The 27,369-nt window shown below is 30.7% G+C and overlaps 1 protein-coding gene across 1 annotated transcript; it reads left to right on the forward strand.

The window, feature by feature from the left end:
• The first annotated feature begins 22,888 nt into the window (after nucleotides 1-22,888).
• LOC136082663 (histone-lysine N-methyltransferase SETMAR-like) lies at nucleotides 22,889-23,308 on the forward strand. Its single transcript, XM_065802081.1, has one exon. It carries the CDS (start codon nucleotides 22,889-22,891, stop codon nucleotides 23,306-23,308), a length of 420 nt encoding a protein of 139 aa, XP_065658153.1.
• Nucleotides 23,309-27,369: the final 4,061 nt, after the last annotated feature.

Here is a 27,369-nt window from a genome sequence, read left to right on the forward strand (position 1 = left end):
AATGGCGTGCTTTACAAAGCAACGAGAAACAGTTTTTTTCAAAACTGATGATGATACTCAATTACCTTTTACGGAAAATCAACAAACCGAAGAAATATCATTAATTCTACTTGAAAAAATGGCGAAAGCTTCTGCTGGTAAATCGAACGAACAAGTTGAAATCTATTATAGTAGCGATGAAGCTTCGGATGATGAATGCGAAAATCAACAAAAAATTAAAAAACAACCAAGAAACTATGTTGAAGCAGCAAAAGCAGAAATAAAGAAACGAAACTTACCAAAATTACTTATTTGCGAAATAGAAGATCATTTCACTCAAAACGACTTCTTAAAAGCGGTAGAAAAAGAAAACCTAGACGAAGAACTTGAAGGCGTGCAATTTTACGACGAAACACAGCTACCGAAATTGTTATGAAAACCAACGAAGCCAGAATAAAATTATTAGAAAATGGTTTAAAAATTAACAATTACCAGCATGCTTTCAAAATATCTAATATAAATCGAAGGCCAAAATTAGAAAGAAAACGCTTAAACCAAACACACGTATCAGTATTTGGCCTTCCAATTGAAGCATAACAATTTAAGATTGGAAGTTTTTTTTGAAGAAATAGGATACGGTAGACGTGTCTACACAAAACCGGTAATGAGGACAACGCCAGGAAAAGGCACGCCCAACTACTCCGGTACCCTGGTTGCTTTCATGGAAGACATGCCAAAGCCAAATCCAGCCTCCCTAAACATCGTAGGCTATAAAATACGAACTAGGCACAACGGTTAGAAAATACACAACCACACAGAAAAAAGACAACCTCGCGACTCAAAAAACGAAACTTCACCTACACTAACCCATCAACAACCAACATGTGAACTTGAAACAAGCAACTCAAAAACCGAAGAAAATCCATCTAAAGTAACAAATGATGAAAACATAAATAAACCAACCGTTACAAAAAAAAAAAAAACATCGTATTTGAAAACGAAGAAGAACAAACTAATGAAGAAGAAGAAGAGAAGAAACAAGCAACAAAACAGAATAAGAACGATGCTCAACACGAAAAGGCTAGAGAAGAACAACGGAAGACACTCGAAACAAATTAGAAAAGAATACTGCTTCGAAAAGCCGACGAACAAAGAAGCAGAAGAAGAGGAGAATCACTCGAAAGACGCCGAAGAAAGTAAGCGAGCGGAAGAAGCGAACGAAAAAGGTTGAGAAAAAATGGACGAAGACAACACGTGACAAACAAAACGCAGTGCACCACCACCGACTCCACACAAAAATGATTGAAAAAAAGAATGGGAACAAGCGATCAAAGCAGCATGCTGAAAAAAGTTTTTCTTATTTTTTAGTTTTTCCTTAATTTTTATAAACGGTTTTTTTAAAACAAGTTTACTTTTATACGAATATTTCAACACGAAACTAATTAACTCTAAACCACCAGAAGTTGGCATTCCAAATAAGAATGTGCTTATAAGCATATTCTTAATTACGGATCTCCTACTTAGGGATAGAAAATGCCTAGACATTGATAAATGGATATAATAAGCATTTTCTCAGTCAACGTTGCTGGTCTAATAAATAAGCAAAAACGAGATGCAGTTTTTAATAGTTTCGAAAAACTAAATTACGATTTTTATTTATTACAAGACACTCATTTAAATAAGTTACAAAACGATGAGTTATCAAAAAACTGGAAAGGCAGCGTTTTTACCTCTGCCGGTAGGACCCGCACAGATGGGACAGCAAACAAGTGCTAAACCGAACACGTGCTAAAACGATACGAAAAATTCGATGACAAAAATGGAGTTTTTAATTACATATTAACAAAATTAAACAAACAAAACATTCTTTAGCTAAACGTATACGCTCTCTCCGACAAGATTTTTCTAAACACAGAGAAAAATTGTTTGAATTAATCGAAAACAAAATTAAACATATAAATTTAGAAAACGTTTTAGTAGTCTTGGTTGGAGATTTTAATATGATTTTAAACGAAATTGATAGGCATCCATAAATTTACCGGAAAAATGCTCCTCGACGGAGAAACTTAAAAAATTAAGTAATAAACTCGAAGTAGAGGACACTTTTTTCGTCTTTTTAATCCAAATAAACAAGAATTCACTTGTAAAGCCACAAACAATATTTCTTATTCTCGACTCGATAGAATCTATTCAAGTAAAAAAACGAGACAAAATGTGGAGATAAAACACGAACCGATGGCGCATTCTGACCACTATAACGCGTGCGTTGCCTCCATTACCCTTGACAAAATAGAGATGGGTAAAAGTCTGTGGATTTTTAATAATAAACACTTAAAAAATAAAAACTATTTAAATCAAATTGAAGCAATTATTAGCAATAAAACATCCGAAAACGTAGAATCTAAAAAAGAAACGTGGGAAAATCTTTAAAGTAAACTAAAAGAACACGCAAAAAAATTATGTAAACAACAGGCAAAAAATAACAGGATTAAAGAATATAAACTAAAAAAATATTTAAAACGCAGTTAAAAAAGCGCACCTGAACCCACGCATGCAGATTTTGAGAGCTGACATCAAAAACAAACTTAAAATTTTTGAAACAAATAGAGCGCATGGCGCGTCAATAAGAGCAAAAATTAAATGGCGACTTGCAGGCGAAAAATGCAGTCGCTCGTTTTTTCAATTAGAAAAGCTAAAACCAGCAAAACAAGTAACAACAAAAATAAAGGATAAGAACAACAACATTAAATCAGAAAAAGATGAAATCCTCAAAGAGTTCAAAAATTATTATAGAGAACTCTATGCAAGCGAAAAATGCAACGAAAAAAGTCAAAACTTTCTTTTTTCTAAAACATCCCCTATTCAAAGAGTACCCAAAACTTTAAGTAAAGAACTAGAAATGCTAATATCAATTATAGAAATTAAAAGGGCGCTGAAAACGATGCAAAATAACAAATCACCTGGAAGCGACGGCCTCACCATCGAATTCTACAAGCAAAATATTTATTTGTTTGGGGAATTGCTGGCCGCAGCTATAAACGAAACTTTTAGCAGCGGTGAAATGTGCGAAAGTCAAAAAAAGGCAATAATCATATGTTTGTTTAAAAAAGGAGATAAGACTGACATCAACAATTGGCGTCCTATCTCCCTTTTGAATAGAGACTATAAAATCATAACTAAGATAATTGCAAATAGACTAAAAAATGTTCTACCTTTGTTTATAAACGAAAATCAAACGGCATGCGTCCCTCGGAGAACCATATATTACAATTTATCCTACACCAGAGATATTATAAGAATATCCAACAAAAACCAATTTGATGCGTCTATTATATCCATTGACCAGGTCAAGGCATTTGATAGAGTTGATAGAAACTATCTTTATGACACTTTATCTTTTTTTGGTTTTAATACCGTATTTATAAATTTTATTAAGACGATATATTACGACATAAGCGCGCAAATAAAAATAAACGGATTTTTATCTGAAAAAATTGAAATTCACAGAGGAGTAAGGCAAGGTTGTCCTCTTTCGATGATTCTATATATCATACAAGCCGAAATTTTCTCAGGATACATAAGAGCAAACAAAAACATAAAAGGAATAACAATAAACCAAAAAGAAACTAAAATCCAGCAATTATGCCAAGGCTTGTGGCTTGGAAATAATAAAACAAAAAACAAACAAAATTTTCTAAACTTTAACTGGGAAGAAAACACCCTTAAAAGCTTGGGTATTTACTTTTCCAATAGAGATTGTTTAGTTAACAATAAGAAATGGAACGAAAGCATTGCCACTATTCAAAAGAAAATTAAACGCTGGCAAATGTTGAACTTATCCTTTAAAGGAAAAAGAATAGTAATTAATCAAATACTCTTAATTAACCTTTGGCACTTAGCTTTTACGTTGCCAATACCTAACGATAGAATTATCAAATTTATCGAAAAAATTGTTGAAAATTTTCTCTGGAGCAACAGCTCAATTAAAACAAACCAAAAAGTTTCTAAACTTCCTTTCAGCCGAGGAGGTTTAAACTTTATAGATTTAGGCAAAAAACTAAAATCCATCCAGCTGACTTGGGTGGCAAAAAATTTTAATCACACCCTAACAGGAGGAGGCTGAATAAGTGCGAATTTCATAACTGCGAATCTGCATAAGTGCGAAGCAGTTGCAAAGACTGGCATAAGTGCGAACTGGCACAAGCGCGATCTGGTATAAGTGCGCAAAAAGAATTTGCAAACATTGGCATAAGTGCGAACTGGCATAAGTGCGAATTAGCATATGTGCGAATCAATTGCAAAAACTGGCATAAGTGCGAACTGGCACAAGCGCGAACTGGCATAAGTGCGCCGAAAGAATTTGCAAACATTGGCATAAGTGCGAACTGGCATAAGTGCAAACTGGCATATGTGCGAATCAATTGCAAAAACTGGCATAAGTGCGAACTGGCACAAGGGCGAACTGGCATAAGTGCGCCGAAAGAATTTGCAAACATTGGCATAAGTGCGAACTGGCATAAGTGCGAACTGGCATAACGCGTGCGTTGCCTCCATTACCCTTGACAAAATAGAGATGGGTAAAAGTCTGTGGATTTTTAATAATAAACACTTAAAAAATAAAAACTATTTAAATCAAATTGAAGCAATTATTAGCAATAAAACATCCGAAAACGTAGAATCTAAAAAAGAAACGTGGGAAAATCTTTAAAGTAAACTAAAAGAACACGCAAAAAAATTATGTAAACAACAGGCAAAAAATAACAGGATTAAAGAATATAAACTAAAAAAATATTTAAAACGCAGTTAAAAAAGCGCACCTGAACCCACGCATGCAGATTTTGAGAGCTGACATCAAAAACAAACTTAAAATTTTTGAAACAAATAGAGCGCATGGCGCGTCAATAAGAGCAAAAATTAAATGGCGACTTGCAGGCGAAAAATGCAGTCGCTCGTTTTTTCAATTAGAAAAGCTAAAACCAGCAAAACAAGTAACAACAAAAATAAAGGATAAGAACAACAACATTAAATCAGAAAAAGATGAAATCCTCAAAGAGTTCAAAAATTATTATAGAGAACTCTATGCAAGCGAAAAATGCAACGAAAAAAGTCAAAACTTTCTTTTTTCTAAAACATCCCCTATTCAAAGAGTACCCAAAACTTTAAGTAAAGAACTAGAAATGCTAATATCAATTATAGAAATTAAAAGGGCGCTGAAAACGATGCAAAATAACAAATCACCTGGAAGCGACGGCCTCACCATCGAATTCTACAAGCAAAATATTTATTTGTTTGGGGAATTGCTGGCCGCAGCTATAAACGAAACTTTTAGCAGCGGTGAAATGTGCGAAAGTCAAAAAAAGGCAATAATCATATGTTTGTTTAAAAAAGGAGATAAGACTGACATCAACAATTGGCGTCCTATCTCCCTTTTGAATAGAGACTATAAAATCATAACTAAGATAATTGCAAATAGACTAAAAAATGTTCTACCTTTGTTTATAAACGAAAATCAAACGGCATGCGTCCCTCGGAGAACCATATATTACAATTTATCCTACACCAGAGATATTATAAGAATATCCAACAAAAACCAATTTGATGCGTCTATTATATCCATTGACCAGGTCAAGGCATTTGATAGAGTTGATAGAAACTATCTTTATGACACTTTATCTTTTTTTGGTTTTAATACCGTATTTATAAATTTTATTAAGACGATATATTACGACATAAGCGCGCAAATAAAAATAAACGGATTTTTATCTGAAAAAATTGAAATTCACAGAGGAGTAAGGCAAGGTTGTCCTCTTTCGATGATTCTATATATCATACAAGCCGAAATTTTCTCAGGATACATAAGAGCAAACAAAAACATAAAAGGAATAACAATAAACCAAAAAGAAACTAAAATCCAGCAATTATGCCAAGGCTTGTGGCTTGGAAATAATAAAACAAAAAACAAACAAAATTTTCTAAACTTTAACTGGGAAGAAAACACCCTTAAAAGCTTGGGTATTTACTTTTCCAATAGAGATTGTTTAGTTAACAATAAGAAATGGAACGAAAGCATTGCCACTATTCAAAAGAAAATTAAACGCTGGCAAATGTTGAACTTATCCTTTAAAGGAAAAAGAATAGTAATTAATCAAATACTCTTAATTAACCTTTGGCACTTAGCTTTTACGTTGCCAATACCTAACGATAGAATTATCAAATTTATCGAAAAAATTGTTGAAAATTTTCTCTGGAGCAACAGCTCAATTAAAACAAACCAAAAAGTTTCTAAACTTCCTTTCAGCCGAGGAGGTTTAAACTTTATAGATTTAGGCAAAAAACTAAAATCCATCCAGCTGACTTGGGTGGCAAAAAATTTTAATCACACCCTAACAGGAGGAGGCTGAATAAGTGCGAATTTCATAACTGCGAATCTGCATAAGTGCGAAGCAGTTGCAAAGACTGGCATAAGTGCGAACTGGCACAAGCGCGATCTGGTATAAGTGCGCAAAAAGAATTTGCAAACATTGGCATAAGTGCGAACTGGCATAAGTGCGAATTAGCATATGTGCGAATCAATTGCAAAAACTGGCATAAGTGCGAACTGGCACAAGCGCGAACTGGCATAAGTGCGCCGAAAGAATTTGCAAACATTGGCATAAGTGCGAACTGGCATAAGTGCAAACTGGCATATGTGCGAATCAATTGCAAAAACTGGCATAAGTGCGAACTGGCACAAGGGCGAACTGGCATAAGTGCGCCGAAAGAATTTGCAAACATTGGCATAAGTGCGAACTGGCATAAGTGCGAACTGGCATATGTGTGAATCAATTGCAAAAACTGGCATAAGTGCGAACTGGCACAAGCGCGAACTGGCATAAGTGCGCCAAAAGAATTTGCAAACATTGGCATAAGTGCAAATTGGCATAAGTGCGACTAGCATAAGTGCGAACTGGCATAAGTGCGAACTTGCCAATTCGCCACTTATGCCAATTTGCACTTATGCCAATGTTTGCAAATTCTTTCGGCGCTCTTATGCTAATTCGCGCTTGTGCAAGTTCGCACTTATGCCAGTTTTTGCAATTGTTTCGCACTTTTGCCAGTTCGCACTTATGCCAGTTCGCACTTATGCCAATGTTTGCAAAAATTTTGGCGCACTTATGCCAGTTCGCGCTTGTGCTATTTCGCACTTATGCCAGTTTTTGCAAGTGATTCACACTTATGCCAGTTCGCGCTTGTTCCAGTTTGCACTTATGCCAGTTCGCACTTATGCCAGTCGCACTTATGCAGATTCGCAGTTATGAAATTCGCACCTATTCAGTCGCCCCCCTAATAGGCGCATGGAAAGACGCTGCGACGTATATTTTCAATAGTTATAGAAAAACTAATCAAGGAGAAAATATATTTATCATAACCCACTCAAGCAGCGCAATTGATACTCTCCCTGTGTTCTACCAGCAACTAATTAAAAACAGGAGTCAGATTTTTAACCGCGAGAGCGACATAAAAAATATGTCTATTGAGGAAATCCTCGACCAGCACATTTTTTATAACAATTTTATTAGAGGCAAAAGCCACCAGACTATAAAACCTAAAAAAGAAACTACTTTGAACCAAATATCCAAAATATCTGATCTTGCAAAGGTTTTTGAACCTGGTTTCTTGGATTACCAATTAACCGGTCTTAAACAAACAACATTTTAAAAAATTAAAAACTCCATTCCACGTGTTTGGAAAACAATAATTAAAAAAGAAGATCAATCTTATTACCATAGCAAATCAAATTTCACCCTAAGATACTTAATACACCCCCTAAAACCGGTTTGATAACCGACCTAACATCAAAATCAATTTACGATTTTCTTATGAAAAAGAAATACAGTTTGGGTGTAACAACCCTGTCTGCTAGGTGGAACTCTGTTTTTGAAAAGAGCATGACGGGCACATCCTCAAAGGAATGATCCCTCCTCTTTCAAAACATTTTCAAAAGAAAGTTTACATAAACTGTTGATAAATACTTGGATGACTTTTAGGAGTTTGCATCATTTCGGTCCAATAGGAAGTTAAAAAGCGAAAATAATTCGGATGACCATATGCAAAAAACTACAGTAGCATTTGGTGTGTTGCCTCCAAATAAAGAGTATAGTTACTAACCTTCGTTGAACAGAGCAAAGCTAAAAAAAAAAAAAAAAATTAATATTTCAATAAAGGAAAACCAAAGCGCGGAAGTTGGTTCGGAAATATCAATATCATTCAACATATTTGAGTATTCATCTAAAGTTTTAAGAAATCATTATCAAACAAGGATTTCAAATTGTCATAATTCGTCTAGAAATAATCAAAGTGTAGTTTTAATATCATCATTAAATTGAATGAACTATATAAACTGAATGCAGTAGTGGTGTAGTGGTAGAGCACTCGCCTCATAAACAAGAAGTTCGGAGTTCGATCCCCACCACGTCCCTGGTAGTACCGCACTCAACTTGTTTCTCACCTCAGTGACCTTCTTCGTCGAGGTTCGTGTTTCGGAGTTATAGAGTTGAGAGAGGGTTATAACTACAAAAAGTAGCCTTCCCGACTGTAGTGGTCTTCTCGGCCTTGAGGAGGTGAGTAAAAAATAAAAAATAAAAATTCACAGACACGAAGCATATTAAGGCAAACTTATTTACCTCGTTTAAACAGTTAACGAACTCAGGTGAGAAAGAGATGTGATTCAAACGGCAAAGAAACCACCCGCCGGCTATATCAGCTTCAGTTATCCAGTCTTGTAATCCGGCATCATGTGTGGATATCTTCTGGTATCCTTTTAGGTGTAATTAGGTAGTTAAACAGGGGTCTTGTATAGTTGTACGTAACAAAACCATTGATAACTAACTTTAAGGAAGTTATGGTTTGCTATTTTGTAGATATACTAGCCATGAGTAAAGGGATGTTAGCTTTACTTACAGTGTTTTTGTAAGCGTTTCACATCCGTTCCTATCTTTATTAGTCTTTTTGCGATAGCAAATGCAACATTCTTTATCCGCAATAATTTTTCCTGAAACAAGGTAATTATTTTAAGTTTGAAGTAGTTTATAAAACAATAAAAAACGTAAAAACCAATTAAAAAAACGTGAAAACTGAGGGTAACTTTCTTTGTTTTGCATTGTTTTGCCACGCAAGGGTTTTTTAAGTTACCTGATCTATCTCTTTTCCGAGATGAGATTCTGCGCTCAGATGAGAATGCATTATCTACGCCTACACTCTCTTTTTCTGCTCTATTTTTCCGAAATTGTAGAATGTTTAATATTTTTATATTCAAATACTTATCGTAACATCTGTAATGAAACAAGAGAGTTGTTGGGCACGTATCAGGAAGAATGTTTATGATTTTAAAGTCATTTCGAATTTGACTAAAGTAAAAAAAATATTATTATCAAATCCATGCTATTTATTGTTTTTTCTGTACCATTGTTTTAGGCATATATAAAGAAATAAATTGAGTTGGACATTTAGTTTGTGACCTACCAAGCATTCTTCACTTTTGCAAGCGCATTTTCAGTAAAACCACTCAGTTTGTTATTATTATGACCAACTTCTCCTTGATGAAGTATGCAAGCATTTTTAATTTCTTTTTTAGGAACTAGATTAAGATGCTGCGTTTTTTTGCTACTCCTCATTATTTACTTTAGTAATAATAAATAAATAAAATTAATAAAACACATTTTTTAGTAAACAGTTTTTGAAAAGTAAACATTTTTTAGCGTAAACAAAGAACGAGGGCAAATTTTATTTTTTAGATTTATTAAGTTAAAACTATTTTATAATTTTAATACAATTTTAAATAACAATTATAAACAAATTTGTTTTTAAATAATGTTTATGAATCTTTAATTACATAAATATTAGTAATTATATTTAAAACATCTAATTTTAAAAACTGTTAACCCCCTGTCAATAATTTGTGAAAACTAAATTAATGCTTTTCGGTATTCGATTTATATAAACATGGCGGATATTTTATACTTGAAATATTTTCAAAAAGTTGCATCTATTTTTGTCTCTAACTAAAGTTATGAGCAGTTTCCGAGCGGCACGTAAAAATTTTTAGGTTAAATCGTATTTTATGTACGTAAACTAAAAAAGTTAAAAGCGCAACTTTGCGTATTTAAAAGAAGAGCGCATAATTATGCAATAGTTGTTAAATTATGTTTAAAATCTATTTCTTTGAATACATCTTAGTTGAAAATTATGCAAACTCTTTTGTTTAAAAATATTCTAAAAACAAAAGAACTTCTTCATTTCTTTTTATTACGCAATGGAAAAGTAGCGCTTTTTACATTTTTTGTTTACGTACATAAAATACGAGTCAACCAATTTTTAAACTTCTTAAGTTATATGGAACAAGTCTATACAAAAATTAGAATGTCCACTCAAAATTTTTAGTTTTCCTTTTTTTTTTACATGTAGCGACCAGACTAATATAGTTTTACTGGAACTAAATTGCTATATGTTGTCAATGAAGTGCATTCGCAAAAAATTCTCATTATTTTAGATAAAGAATGATGTTATAAATAGATATAGATATTTATTAAAGTTAAGTACTTCTGAAAATTAGTTTCCTATATTATATAGGTTTTATATGCTATAAAAACGGTTTCTTATGTATTGAATTTTTTAAAGTTTATTTTATTTAGTGTTACGTTTTTATAATACAGTCGCGATCAAAAGTTTGGAACATTATAAAAATTTGCAGAAAATTTGAAATATTTGTTTAAAAATATTTTTTTACATTGAAAATTTTGAGTATTGCTAATATATACATGCAAAATGTTATGTTTCAACCACTAAATTTGTTTTAGCCATAGGTTGTTGTTAATTTAGCAAAAAATCAAATAATAATTATGGATAAAACTAATGAATTAACAACAAATTAACATGCTCAGATTGTTATTATGTAAACAAGGATTGACCCTGACTTCTATTGCTGCACGTTTTAATGTATCACATAGCTGCATTATAAAAACATTAAACCAATATCAAGAAACTGGTAATTATATAAGCAAAGCTAGAACTGGATGACCAAAGATGACTACTCAAAGGGCAAATAACTGCATTCATTGTTATGCAAAAGCACATCCTTTAGCCAGTGCTTCTGTAATTTCATCTTAGATATTCCCAAATGGTGTTGCACCAAGTGTTGTGAAAATTAGAAGACATTTGTGCAAACAGTTTAACTTAAATAGTCATGTTTCGACAAATAAAAACCTTGCCTTTTTCAAAAAAATATTAGAGACCATATTGCCTTCTGTCAAAAATACAAGCACTGGTCAGCGGAAGATTGGGAGGATGTAATATTTAGCAACAAATCACTAACCAAACAATTTGGTTGTCATTCTACAAGCGTTAGACGCCCACCTTGCCAACAATACAACCCCCAGTATTTGCTTTCTACTGTAAAACATTGCCCTAAAATCGTATATGGGGTGTCATTACAGCAAATCAAAGTGGTGGTTTATAGTTTATGCCTTTTAACACCACAATTTATCCATATTTATCTTCAAATACTTAAAAAAAAACTTAAAATTTTAATGAATATCATAAATACCCACAGTTTTCAGCACGATGGAGCACCTTTTCACAGGGCCAAGCTTCTAAGCAGTTGTTTACGTGAGAATGGGGTTGAGATCATTGGCCCCCGGCCTGGTAACTCACCCAACCTCAATCTTATTCAAAAATGCTGAAATCATCTTTAAAATGTAGTTCAGAAACTAAGACCCTCACCTTCTGATGATTTACAAGAAAGAATTAGGCAGGTACGGACTCAACTTATGACTCCTAAATATTTGAGAAAGTTAATTTACTCTATGCCTACTCGCTTAGCTAGTTGTTTAAATGCTAAAGGACATCATAGTAAGTATTAATTTCAATTATTTAATTCACAAACATTTACTAATGTTTCAAAGATATTATTTTTGTCAATTGTAATGGTTACTAATATATTTTGATAATATAAATTAATGATTTAATAAAAATTGTGGTTTTTTATAAAATGTTCCAAACTTTTGATCGTGACTGTATATAAAAGAAACACTAAACAATATGAACTTTAAAAAATTTACTTCATAAGAAAAGGATATTATAGCATTGTAAATTACAGTTTGTCTACCCTGTTGGATAACTGGAATAATTGAAAAAAAGATTTTCCAGTTTTTCCAGTATGTTATGTTTCAAAAACATACTGGAAAAACTGGAAAATTAATGCATTAAGCAACATTGGTGCTATAAAAACTGGAATTTTTTTTCTTTAATTGTTGTTTAGTAGCTTAACTTGTGTTTAGTTGTGTATATATATATATATTTATATATTTATATATATATATATATATATATATATATATATATATATATATATATATATATATATATATTTTATATATATATATATATATATTTTGCATTTTTACAGTTTATTTTATATTTTATTACTTAGTTTACCTCACTTATTTTTATTTATTTCATTTACAATTTTATGCTTATTTTACGAGTTTGACCTGACATTCATTTTGGGTAAATGGGGTTTAAATCATATGTAGATTAAACAATCATAATTGCTCTCATTTATCATTTACAACAATAATAAGTAAAAATATTTTAAAAAACTAAACAAATATCATTTGTTTAGTTTTTTAAAATATTTTTACTTACATAAAAAGCGATGCAATTGAGTTTATTTTTAGAATTAAATTGAATAATGATGTTAGCTAAACAATGTAATCAAGGTGATGAAAACTAATAATGTAAAAAAGTAAAATGCAGATAACACAATATTGTGAGAAATTAGCACATGAAGACATCAAATAGTAATGATAATCGTCCTTTATGCTTTTGCTTTATTCCTTTGAAAGTTAAACATGTTTAATTTATTGAAATCTTTTATTGAAATACAGAGTATTTATAGTTACATGTGTGTAGGTGTCAGTTATCTTAAAAATATAAACACATGTCACAATGTGTTTACAGTTTTAAGATAATTGGAATATGTTTTTATAATTTTTATATGTAGTATTTCATTGAGAGTATTTTTTTGAAAACAACACTTATCTAATGTTATCATGGAGTCAATGAGTTCTGATTTATTAGATAAACAACTTAAGATATTCTTTTTTATATTGCATCCCAAGAAATTTCATTGATATAGAAATTGATATATAATATAAAATAAAACAGCAACAAAAAACTCATCAAGTGTATATATATATATATATGCACTCAATGGGTTTTTTGTTGTTGTTTTCTTTTATTTTTTATACTTCTTTTTTTTTTTTTTTATTTTTTTTTATATTCCTTATAATATGTAGAAATATGTATTACTTAAGGTGGTAGTATAGTAATTAGCAAAAAAAAAAAAAAATCAACTTTTTCAAATAAAAAAAAATTCTACAATGTGTAATATAACATGAATAAGCAAAAAAAAAAAAAAAAAAAATTATGACAAATCTTCTTCAGCATAATTATCGCTGAAGGCCCATAAATGGGGTAAACTGCGACAGAGATTTTTCAAGAACCCTTATATATTTTTTATTGAAAATTTGGCTGGTGATATATTACATTTGGCATTGCAACATAGACTAGAAGATTTTGATATGGTCGAAAAAATCAAAAAATATTTGCATTTGTGTAAAATTTTGCAATTTTGGGGGTAATTTATGAGAAAAAATGATTAAAAATTACTGAACGAGAGAAGCAATAAAAATTATCCTAGTGTATGTTGTAGATACTAATGTAGTGAGTATGTGTGCCAAATTTCAAGTAAATCTGATAATTGGTTTTTTAAAAAATCCACGTCGCAAACCCCAAATACATGATTCTGAGAAAAACACAATTAAAAAAAAAAGAAGAAGAAAATAGTTCAAAATTCACCACTTTTATAAGTTACACCTTCCAGTTCTTCATTTTGGTCACAAAAACCTTTTTTTATTGCTCTTAACTTTTTTCTTCTTGATTTTGCTTTAGTACTACATTGTTTTTCTGCTTTAATGATTCGTTTATTGTCTTAACGTAAACAGTAATTTTGCGCATTTACACCGAATTCCATTCCAAGCTCATTAAACAACTTATTTAAGAACTGCTGCCCTTCATTAAAATTTAGTACAGCTGAGGCTACTCCTATACTTAGAGCAGTTCTTTCAATAAATATATCTTTTGGGCATCGCTTCCATATCAAGTGGTTTAAAGACTCATTGGGATTCTGCGTTTTTCCATGCAAACATTTTTCAAGAAGTTTATCGGAACCAAGGTCTATAAATATTGGTTTGATGGTGTTGCAGACAGCAGCGGGAATACAAATATTTTCTTTATATGAAATTTTGCCAGTCAGTTTGTCAGACTGGAATTTGCACCAAGAATCTTTAATACGCAAACAAAACTGATGACGCGTTTCGCCATCACAACTTTCAGAACAGTGAAAAAGTACAGCTGCAACACTCTTTTTCATTCCATATAAATTTCCAACGTTTTGCCTTATTGCCTTACCATAATAATTTTGCAATGTATTTTTAACATGTTCTGTTAAGCGACCTGCTCCTCCTAACTTTTTGCTATCACATAAAGTTTCTTTATTTTGTTTTTTTAAGTTTCTTAATCTAGTACCAACACGTTTTTGAATATGCCCAATGCACTCTGCTTTTTTTATTTCAAAATCTCCATAAGGTTTTGCAGAAACGACATTAACATATGAACTGCTATCTCCATCTCCTAGAAACGTTGTATATCTCAAATCATTTTTTTTTTCAGAACGCAAAAATATTTTTATTGTACCACTTGATTCCATAGAGGAGGCTGAACCGGTATGACTGATTTTGCACTTTTTATAATGTAAGGAGTGAAAATCATTATATTCTTCATGATGTGTGTATTTTTTTAACTCCCATATAGAACACAACTTACAAGTTTTTGTTTCTATTTCGTAATCAACACACTTACCATTTTCTACAGCAACAGCTGTTACTAATCCATTGTTTGAGGTGTATCCACGTTTCTGCCATGATCCATCAAACCCACATATAATATCTTTAGATGTTTCATTGATTGATGGTAACTCATTTGCTGCATTTGACATGCTTTTGTCAACGAAACTTTGATAGACATCCAACATTATGTGCAATGTGTCATTATAGCAGTTTTTATTCATTGGAGGGTTCATGTTCATAATTCCACAAAATGTTTCTATTGCTGAAAATCCCTTACCCATTTCACGAAATGCAATTACTGTACGAGTGTTTATATCAAAGCGTTTTCGTCCAACACAATTAATTTTTTTATCCATTTTAGCAGATGAAAAAAAAATCGTTTCCATTCACAATCACTGCAACAAATTTTTAGTCCAATACTTAGGCCATATTTTTTGAAGAATCAAACTGCAAATTTACTAACTTGTTACATTTTGGGCATTTAAGGACCATTATTGCTTTTTTAAGTAAACCAAAGTTCATAATAAAGTTAAAGTCTTCATTTATCTGTTGAAGTTCATTTACAACTTCTTTGTTGAACAACTTCTTGTAGGATGAGGAACATGGTATGTTTTCAACTGAAGGTATGGCTACGGTTTTATTATTTTTACAGACATTTGTATGTCTGTTTCCATAAAACTTTCTTTTTTTATTTTGGTATACTCTTTTAGAAGATTGTTTTCTTTTCGTTCGACCCATTACACTTTTATTAAAATAAGATATTTTAAAAATTGACTGATGTATACTACACTATAGACTATTGGTGAACTTATAAAGAGCATAAATTAGCAATAGAGAGTGCTCATTCGCGTATAAATCGAGTCAATAAACAAGAAGTAACTGCTGATTAACAATTTTCATTATAAAAGTTGAGCATGAAACTGTTTTTATCGCTAATTTTATATAACTTTGATTGCAAAAACCCGTAGCAACCTGGTAAATAAAGCGTTGCTATGGATAAAAATTGATATTGAACAATTTAAAAGCAATTTCAGAGGTATATACTGATTTTTTTATTATAAAGCAAGATAAGATTTCGACACTACAATAGTTATATTAGCTAAAAAATGTATTTTTGAAAAAATGAATTTTTCAATTTTAATTACTATACTACCACCTTAATTAATGTAGAAGAAGTGATTCTATTACTTTCTTATTTAATTTTATTAACTTATAATCTTATTTACTTTTATAGTTATTTTTACAATTACTTTACTTTTACCTATTTTGGTTATAACTTTATATTTATTTTACGATTTCTTCACTTTTGGCTATTTTTGGGTGACTTGGTTGTAATTGCTAAATCTTGACAGACAGAAAAATATGGATATCGAAAAGTACCAAGCGTTAGTTCATGCAAGCATCAAATTGAAATGACGGTAGAAGGTAAAATTGAAATGACGGTAAAAGAATAACCAATACTTTAATAAACGCGAGATTTTTACTCTAAATTTAGTTAAAGAAGTAAAACAATTCAGGAAGAAAAAGGTGAAGCGGGGTGATGTTTGCCTACCTAAAAAAATCGCATGGGTGATATAAAATGGAATGTGGGATATTTTAAACGATAAATACATTTTAGCAATAAGTTTTATATTACCAAATATTTTTATTTCAATAAAACTGCCTTGCAATACAATACATATAAAAGTTTAAGGTTAGCGAACCGTAACCGCGATTTTTTTAGGTAGGCAAACATCACCCCGCTTCACCTTTTTCTTCCTGAATTGTTTTACTTCTTTAACTAAATTTAGAGTAAAAATCTCGCGTTTATTAAAGTATTGGTTATTTATAAAAATAGCAATAAAAACAAACAAAATGAACCAAAACCAGCATAAAAAAAGGCAATACTTTATACGTAACAAGTGTTCCTATCAAGTGAACTTAAAATTGAAGATTAGTTGCACATTCTGACGCCTACTGCAATACTGTTTGGTGTCTCTATGCCAACTTTCTAAATCGTCTTCTTCTAACTTTCTCTCTAATATCCTTCATTCTTTTAAAAATCTTCGTGGGCCTTGGTATGTGGCCTCTATATGGCAATTTGCCGGAGGAGGATAAACCACATGTAGAATAAACGCATGGAAAAATAGTATTTATTGAATAAAATAGTATGTTAGATGTATTTTAATATTTACGTTACATTATCTGATCTATATTTTAGTTTTTTTAAATTGTGGTTTTAGACAAAGTTATCTGTAGAATAGAAACTTTGATGTTTATAATTGTTAAATTAATATTTAATTATTTATTTATACTTATATATGATTTATATTACATTGATTAATTTTGATTGTAACTTTTAAAATGAAATACTACTATTGAAGGTTTTTCTCAGGTTCATGCTTTGGTTTCGGTTTCAAGTTTCGGATTTACTCCACAAAAATACTCCTCTATTGCCAAAACACTAAAGTACAATGATAAGGGTCGTTTGCGATGATATAATTTCATACTTGTTTATAAAAAATCTAAAAAAATCCATAGCTTTTTCATATTACCTGCAATGTATTCTCTAACTTTATCTACTTCTAACCTACACTTTCTTCTATATCACTGCATCCTGATTATCTGCAACTACGCTCAACATGCTTGCTCTACATACAATTTTTAAATATTTTCAACATTACCTTCTTTTCTTTTTTTCTGCTGTAAATAATGATTAATCTGTAAATAACTATAAATAAAGATTAATCTGATCTAAATATTATGTAGATGTATCGCAAAAATAAATCCTGTTAAAAGGAAATTAAATTGAAAAAAAAACTGGTAAAAAACAGTATGTTGGACCTCACCTAAAAGTTTTGTGTTTTGTAAACGAACTAACGCTTTTTGAATAGACAGTGCATCAATAGATCAAAAGACGTTTTTTTTTTGTTTATATTTATTATAACTATTATAGTATAATATATTTAATAACTATTATAAAATAGTACAATTTGTCATAGTAAAATATTATTTGTTATCATTTATATTATATAATATAAATAATAACTATTATAACATAATATAATTTGTTTATATTTATTATAACTATTATTACTATAATAATTATTTCATCAGCATATAAGGAGTTCATCTGGAAAACGTGCAAAGTCCAAGAAAGTGCTGTCTCTTTGCTGCCTCTCTAATAGCACAGGTCAACAAAAAATTTTGTTTTTCTGGTTCCGAGCAAACAATTTGTTTTTTGTATAGCATTTCTCATTTTGATTTTAAATATGCAACTCATTTTTTACCATCACGTCAAGCTGTAAAGATATTTAGGTTCAAATCTTAAGTATTTGGGGTTAAGTCCCTAATATTGTCAACCTGGGTCTCAAAAGAAGCGCATTTTCATAGAGATTTTAGAAAACATAAATTTTTTTCCTTAAACTTTATTGACAAAAAAATTATATTAAAAAATGCTTAAAACTCTTAAAAAAATTTCAACAGAATGTTATTCAGCAATAATACAAAAAATACTTATTTTTATTACAAATGAATAACATTTTTATCTCTATGAAAATACGCTTCTTTTGAGACCCAGGTTGACATACTTTTGAATAACTTTTTTTTCAACAATATTAGGGACTTAACCCCAAATACTTAAGATTTGAACCTAAATATCTTTACAACTTAACGTGATGGTAAAAAAAGAGTTGCATATTTGAAATCAAAATGAGAAAAGGCTATACAAAAAACAAATTGTTTGCTCGGAACCAGAAAAAAAAATTTATTTTGTTGACCTGTGTAATTTGTTCAGAAAATGAAATGAAATACAGAAGCCGTGAATTTTACGGAGAAAGTGCTGTCACTTTGCGGGACATTCTCCGTTGAATCTACAGAGATTTTTTTAACAGTGTAATATACTAGCCGTCTGGACCCAAAAATTTGGTCACGCTAAGTCTGTTTAACACCTACCATTTATATTCTTTTTTACATATGTGTTTAGTCTATTTATTTTAATTAGGACAGAAAATAATTCCTCTTGGCTTTGAGTTAACGATTAACACTTTATAGCTTTAAACTGACTTTATATCTTTAATTAAACACCGGGGTTGGACGCCTAAAACTATTTATTTTTTTTCCGACTCTCTCTCCCCTTCTATCTCCCTTTTATTGCTTATGAGTTTCAATGTAGAAACTCTAAGGTGCTTAATACACGAGGAGGGAGGGGGAAGAGGGGCGAACAACGTTTATTAATTTTTACATTTTATCAACAAAAAACAATATCACAATTTAAAAATATATATATCAGTCACTTATAATAATAATAACTTTAAGTTTTATAAAAAAGACTTTAAAAATGGTGAACTTTAAAAAAATTTCGATCTGTCAAGATTAATAAACGTTTATTTCTCACCATAATTTAAAACTTATGCGAACAAAATAAATTGTATTGAATTATATTAAAGCAGCTGTAAAGAAGCATACGCATTTGACCACAAGTCACACTCAAGACTCTATCCCCCTCCCCTTTCTTGTGTTACGCTCCCGAGAGTAATTAAATGAAAAACGGTTTCGCAATATTTATTTTTCAAGAAAGTTGTTTCTTTTTAGAGTGCAGACTTATGTATTAAGTGTAAACGTTAATATTTCAAATCTCTCCACCATCGATAAAAAAGGCGTTATCCTAACAATTTTCTACGTTCATGTTTTAAGACGTTTTTTGAAAATTAAAAAACCTATTTATTAGATTTTAAAAATATTTCAGCAGTAGTGATCTGTGAAACGGGCTATGTTAGGTCGCTTTCACACCTACCATTTATATACTGATCTCTTTGTAGTCTCTATTTTAGAAATATTTTCGATTCTCACATGTATTAAGCCACTTCTACCTGTTTATCGTACAGGTAAGCATAGTTATTTTAAAACGAAATGGAAAAAATGGAAAACTAAAGCGTATATATATAAAACCAAAATTAACACAACGTAACTAATGTCAATGTAGTTCTCTAAAACGCCCAAATACGTTAAAAATCTAAAATAAAATAAGTAATGAAACTATAACATATAAAAATAAAAGTAAATCACATAAAAAACATGAATATCGATATACCTGTTCTTGATAACCTTTTGTGATACAAAAACACCAGTGGATGGCAGTGGCGTCGTTAGGGTTGCGGTTTGCACTCGGTGACACCATCAGAGGGGTGACACTTAGACTTACGTCTTATAAATACAAAAACTATAGTAACGCTAGTATCTGTTGAGGTTATCGTTCACTGTTGCTAACTTTCCACAATGATGTTTAGTTAAGTTTATTTATTAAGTGTGCATATTTTAAAATATTTTAATCATTTAAGAACAAATCATGCATCTTCATTTTTCCGCTAACCAACCATTGACATTGTTTAGAAGTATTGTTTTGAAAAGTACTATTTTCAGAGCTCACCTAGAACGCAGAAATTGGAAAATGGAAACGGAAACTAAAACGCAGAAAAAGGCGCGGAATTTTTTTTTCGAAAATCTGTTTGCCTGCCTTAACCATACCCTTTGTCAATATAGCGGCACTCCTTTGCGAGTCAGGCTATAAGATAGTCGATGTAGCAGCACACCGTAGTGAGTCAGACTATATGATAGGCGATGTATATTTCCGGAATTTTCTGAGTTTAAGGTTTCCATTTCCATTTTCTATTTTTTGCGTTTTAGGAAAACCCATATTTTCAAGATAAATTACTTAAAAGTTTTTTTCAAAAAATTTGTATTAAAATATATAATTTAAAATTTATTTAGGCGCCAAAATATTTTTATTAAAAACCTTTGATAAAAGGTTTTTAACAAAAATATAGATAAAAGTTATATATATATATATATATATATATATATATATATATATATATATATATATATATATATATATATATATATATATATATTTATATATATATATATTAAAAAAGTTGTACATTCTTTATTTAGTCGATGAAATTGCAGTTCTTGAGATTAAAATGTTTTATTTATTATAATAAGTAAAAAGTTTTTATTATAGTTAGATATAGCTAACCTTATAAAAACTTTCATTTTTTAGTAACTGTGTTTTTTAATAAATAAGCATCTTTTGCATATCAGCATAACTTTTATAATATTATTTCGCCTTTATAGTATCATCATGGATAACGAGAAAAGCATTTAAATAATAATGCAATTATGGCAAAACGATATTCGGCTAAAACTCTGTATCCAACGCAATCGGGCCAGTGCTGGCCCAAAATCAAATGCCGCCGCAGTGGCTTACGACTACAAGCCAGAGTTATGGCATTTCGTCGCACGCCGCTGCGACTCTTTGCGATGATTTACCATACATGAAAAAGTTGCTTGAGTTGCTTGCCAGACTCGCGCTAGTAATGGCCCGTTACTAATATAGTCGGAACGGCGTGCGATGATTCGCCAGAGTTCTGGCCCGGAGTCGTGTGCTGTCTGGGTTAGTTACGCTTGCAACGTCTTTTTTAAACTGTTTAACATTGCAACTAAAGTGCATAATACATTAACTGCATAACAACATTACTAAAATATAAAAGTACATTAAACGTTTATTTACTCTTCAAACTATTCAAAATTAAAACTAAGATATGAGTTTAAGTACAAGTTAAAATTGCTGAAACACTATTGAAGCTGCCAATATTGAAGCAATATTCAATTAATGAAGTTTTACCATTAACTATTAATGGTGATCAAAATCAATTTACTAGCTTCTAAGAAATGGTGCTAAAGATAAAAACTGCTACATATATCCTAAGAACATTAATTTAGATGACTACTCGTATACCTACCGCTGAATGGTCTTCTAAAAGATGAGCAGCCGTAGCGCAGAGGTTAGCGCGGTTGTCTCAGAAGCTAGAGATCCGTGGTTCAACACCACCTCTGGGCAAGTTTTATAACATCGGTAAGGAAGGGGGCGTGAACTTCCTTTTAAATGTTCTTCCGCGGTGCTATGTGATAAGACCGTAAGGATAAATTAAAAACAAAACAAAACAAAAAAAAATACATACTCTTAAAAGGCTCTGATATATAAGCTTCTTGCTAATCATTATAAGTAAGGAATTGGCAAAACTGACGTTTAGATCCAAGGGTGGATTCGATGGTACTACAAGACATAGTGTTCACAAACTAGTACGTACAAACAGTAAAAAAAGGTCTAACGAATAAAGAGTGGTTTTTATTTGCATAGTACCTTTAGAACTCAATGGACTTTATAATAACTGCAATCTTCTTTCTCTTTTTCTCAGTTTTGATATCAACTTACTTGCTATGAAATGACAAATGCTTTTTTTTTACTTAAAGTTTACATTTTACAAACCATAAATTTTTGTATAATTTATTATCAGGAAACCAAAAAAGTTCGTGCGGTTTATCCTAATTGCTTATTTCTAAGAAATGTATTAAGAAAACTGGTTGTGGTGGGTGGATGATTTTGCATATAAATTAAAGCTTGTTTTAAGGAGAATCAATCAGTGTGTTTCATAAGTTTTATTAGTGCGTTTTAAATTTAAAAGTCTTAAGTGGAGTATGGCTGTGTCAGATGCGATAGTTCGCGCCTGTGTACTTTATGAGTTCAAACTTGGAACCAACGCTGCAGAAGCTTGTCGTAAGGTATGCGCTGCTCTTGGGGAAGGTACCATAGCAGAACGGACGGGTCAAAAGTGGTTTAAAAAATTTTCTTCTGGAAATGAAACCTTGAAGATGAACCAAGATCTGGAAGACCATCCATGGTAAACAACGAGGATATCAAGCTGGCAACCGAGCAGGACTCCAGTCAAACATGTCAGGACCTTGCCTTAAGATTTAATGTGAAGGATGAAACTATTCGTTTACATTTGGACCAACATGAAAAACGTTGGAAGTTGAGCAAATGAGTACCTTATGAGTTGAGTGAAACAAACAAGCTACAGAGCTTAACCATTTGCTCTTCATTGCTTTCCCGCCGCAATTTAGTGCCATTTTTTGACCGAATGTTGACGTGCGACGAAAAATGGATTATGTACTGCAACAAAAAACAAACATATCATTGGCTAGCCAGTAATGATCCAGTACCGATGACTCCTAAACCAAGCATTCACCAACAAAAGGTTTTACTGTGTGTATGGTGGACTACAGCAGGTATTGTTCACTATGAGTTGCTACCAAGTGGACAAACCATTACTGCTAAGATATACTCAGCCCAATTGGACAGAGGTTTAGTTGCTCTTCATCAAAAACAAGCAGCTTTGGCAAACAGAAAATGTGTTGTATTCCACCAGGACAACGCCAGACCGCACACCTCAAAAATCACGCGGGAAACTCATCCTCCGTATTCACCAGACCTTGCGCCAAGCAACTATCACCTGTTTTTGGCCCTGGATAATCATAAGGAATTGACAGTTTTGAAATAGAGAAGATCTCGAAAATGAGTTAATTCAATTTTTTAGCTACCAAACTCAAGACTTTTATAAAAATGGAATATACCAGCTTGTTTCACGATGGAAGAAACTTATTCTTGCTGAATGAGACTATTTTTCAGAATAAACTTTATTAAAACTGTTTTATATGTGTATTTACTTATGGATCTGTAAAACCGCACGAACTTTTTTGGTTGCCTGATAGTTTCGTTTTTTTTTTAATTATTTGTTATGTAATCTAATAAGACTTATTTAAATATATTATTATTACTGAACAATAAAGACGTTGTAATATTATTCATCCAGAATGTGCGGCCGATAGATTCAAAACAAAATAAAAAATAAATTATATATGGTGATAGTAAATAATCTACAGACTCGTTTAAAACGTCGTGGACATATAATAATTTGATAGTAGAGTTTCAAATCTAGTGATAAACTTTCTTAATTTTTTAAGTGCGCATTTTTATTTTTAAAGTTTGATACATCAATTTTTTAGAAGTTTATTCCACCAGAACACGTAGTATCACTGAATCGTTTGAAAAATCTGAGTATACCTTAGGCATCCTCATTGACTTATCCAAAGTCTTTGATACTATACACCATCAAAATTCTTTTTAAAAAATTCAAACATTACGGAATAACTAGAAATGTTTTTAAATGGTTAAAAAGTTATTCAAATAATCGCAAACAATTTTTATTTGTTGGCGCTTTTTCTCATAAATATTAACAATATTTTTATTATTGTTTATTATATATTATTTGTTGGCGCTTTTTTCTCATAAATATTAACAATCTTGATAAAGTATCCAGATTAAAGACAATGTTTTCCCGATGATACAAATCTATTTTTATCTCATAATAACATCCCTACACTGTTTCAACTTATGAACTTTAAACAAGATTTCTAACTGGTTTAAATCAAACAAGTTATCACTTAACATTAAAAAAACTAATTGGATTTTCTTTCATCCACTTTCTAAAAAAAATTAATTTCTAACAAAATGCAATCCGTTTTCATTAATAATAACAAAATAAGCAGAGTATATGTTACAAAATTTTTAGGTATTTACATTGATGATAACCATACTTGGAAAATTCACATTGAAAATTTATGCAACAAAACTTCAAAAAGTATAGGAATTTTATATAAGGTAAGAAGCTTTTTGAATAAGAAAACTCTAACTCAATTATATTTCTCTTTTATTCACCATAATAACTATGCAAATATTGCATGGACTAGAACCAACAAAAGCAAACTTGAAACTCTTTATCGTCATCAGAAGCATATAGCACGTTCAATAAATTTTAGTGAACGTTTTACTCATTCAAAAGAAAAATTAATGCACTAAATATATATCAATTTAATGTTTATATATATACTAAAACTTTTATGCAATTTTTTTTTTTTTTTTTATATGTAGTATATATAACAGATTTAAATATTTTCAACGGACAATTAAAAAATTTTTTAATTATCTTGTTTATCTTTTACCAATATTATGAGAAATTATCACACTTATGTTAGCGGTTCTCGACGACAAGACTTTACGGTCGTCTAATAGTCCCCGCGTTCTTTCATTTTTTACCGATCTAATTTTGTAAATATTTTATTGTCATTTATTTTTTTTTATTCTTATCTTGTAAACTTTATATTGTATAACGACGAGTTGTTTAAAATGTAATAAAGAACAAAAAAAAAATATAAAAAAAAAAGATGAGGTGTAATGACGCTGTGATGCTATATTACTTATATTCGCCAGATTTTTTTGTTCATTTTTAGAAATAAACAAAAAAGTCTCGGTGATCTCAAAGTTTTGAGACCAGTATAAACATAGAAGAGTTTGTTAATAAGTTCCACGATTCTATGAAGTTAGTAATTTAAAACTAAAAAAGTTATAGATCCGCGATTTTAAAGTTTTATAAAGTTTTTTATATAATTTTTAGTATTAGCAACTATTTAACTAAAATTTATAACAAAAGTAAATATATCTTAATACAAAGTGATTGTTTGGACATTTAAAGGGTTTTAGTAAAAAAATAGAAAAATAAATGAAAATAACTTTGTCCACCAAATGTCTAATATCCTGCCCACTGTGGAGCACCTTAAAAAAACCACACACTCTTTTATTCTTGCATACCGAACGAATTAAGCGATTAATAAGTCATTTCCGAGTTTGTATCCACGGTAAACGATTTTATAAAGTACAACGATTAACGAATATTTAAAATGAAACGATTATAACTTTACAATTTACAATGGAAGGTAGACTGGGTAAAAAAGGTGTTGGACTAGCTGAATAAATTTTGATTGGAGGAGTGCACAACCATCATATTAGATTTTAAGTTGTATCTAATTGTAAAAAAAAATTTTCATTGAAACAGACAATAACGTTGCATTTAGCATGAAAAAATGTAAAAAGAATATACAAAACTCTTAAAGGAAACGATAAACGATAAACGATAACGAAAAATATTTTTCATACCAAAAAAGAATACCACGTTTTTACACAACACAAAAGGAAGAAGAAAGTACTCTGAGTGTTGTTACTCAATTACAAAATAAACTAAATAAACGATATTGGCAAGAAAGAAGGCGTGAACTTCCTTGTGAAATGCTCTTCTGCGGTGTAAAAATGAACCTCAAAAGTGTGTTGAAATTGGTCGAACGGCAAAAAACATCATAACATAAAGCAAAAGAAATGTCCATGAAAAAAAACAATTTTCAGATGTTGTCGACTCGGTTGACCATTAAAAAAATTAACTTTTTCAAGAAGACATAAATAAGCAACAGATTTGAAGTTTGGAGCTAACAAAAACAAAGGCGACCATGACATAGGTATAGACCAGAAGGTATAGAAGGCGACCATGACATAAAGAGCTTAAAAAATCTCTCAAAAGCAACAAAGCAAGTGCGGACAAAATAAATGGAAACAAAGTCATAGCTTTTTTGAAAACTCAAAATGTATTCTTTATAAAGTCTACAGGGCATCTATAGAGCTAGGTGTATTCCCCGACCAATTGAAAATAGCTAAAGTTACTCCAATTTTCAAAGACAGAAAAAAATCAAATATTAGTAATTATCGCCCTATCTCAGTTCTTTCAACCTTCTCGAAAATTTTAGAAAGAATTATATACAATAGAACATACAGTTACCTTAATCTAAATAAACTTCTATATAAAAATCATTTCTCTTTTAAAAAAGATTGTTTAACTGAACAAGCCATTACAAAGTTCATTCGTGAAATCTCCAATTCATTTGGTAGATCACAGTATGCACTAGGTATTTTCATTGATCTATCAAAAGCATTCGACATGGTCGATCGTAATATTCTACTTAAAAAACTCAAATTTTACGGAATTAATAAATAAAATAAAATAAAATGGTATAAAAGTTACTTGACATATTAAAAATTAATCTGTTTTCTATGGAGATTATTTTCAAAATAAAAATTTAATTGACATAAAATATGGTGTTCCACAGGGAACACCATATTTTATGTCTATTATATTATATATTTTATGTCTATTCTATCTATAATTTATATCTGTTAAACAGTGACATTTATGAGCTTTTTTCAAATATGAATAAAGAACTCAATTACATCTCCAACTGGTTTAAGTGCAACAAGTTAACTTTAAACATTAACAAAACAAAATGGATCTTTTTCCACTCCCTCGCAAAAAAGCGATTTTAACCAAATAATTTACCTAAACTTTGTATTGATAAAATTGAAATAAAAAAGGAGTCGGTCACAAGGTTTTTAGGCATTTACATTGATGAAAATATTACATGGAAGTATCATATCGACTTTCCTTCTACTAAATTGGCCAAAAGTATTGGAATTCTATATAAGGTCAGATAATATCTAAGTAAACAAAATTTAAATCAACTCTACTACTCATTTATTCATATAAAGTATGCAGATATTTTTTGGGGAAGTACCTCTAAAGGTAAGTTACGAAACCTCTACCATCGTCAGAAACACGCAATGCGTTTAATATGTTTTGAGAATCGTTTTTCTCATTCAAATATTTTATTTAAAAACGTTAAA

Source organism: Hydra vulgaris, chromosome 07, assembly GCF_038396675.1.
Source record: "Hydra vulgaris chromosome 07, alternate assembly HydraT2T_AEP".
Classification (NCBI taxonomy): domain Eukaryota; kingdom Metazoa; phylum Cnidaria; class Hydrozoa; order Anthoathecata; family Hydridae; genus Hydra; species Hydra vulgaris.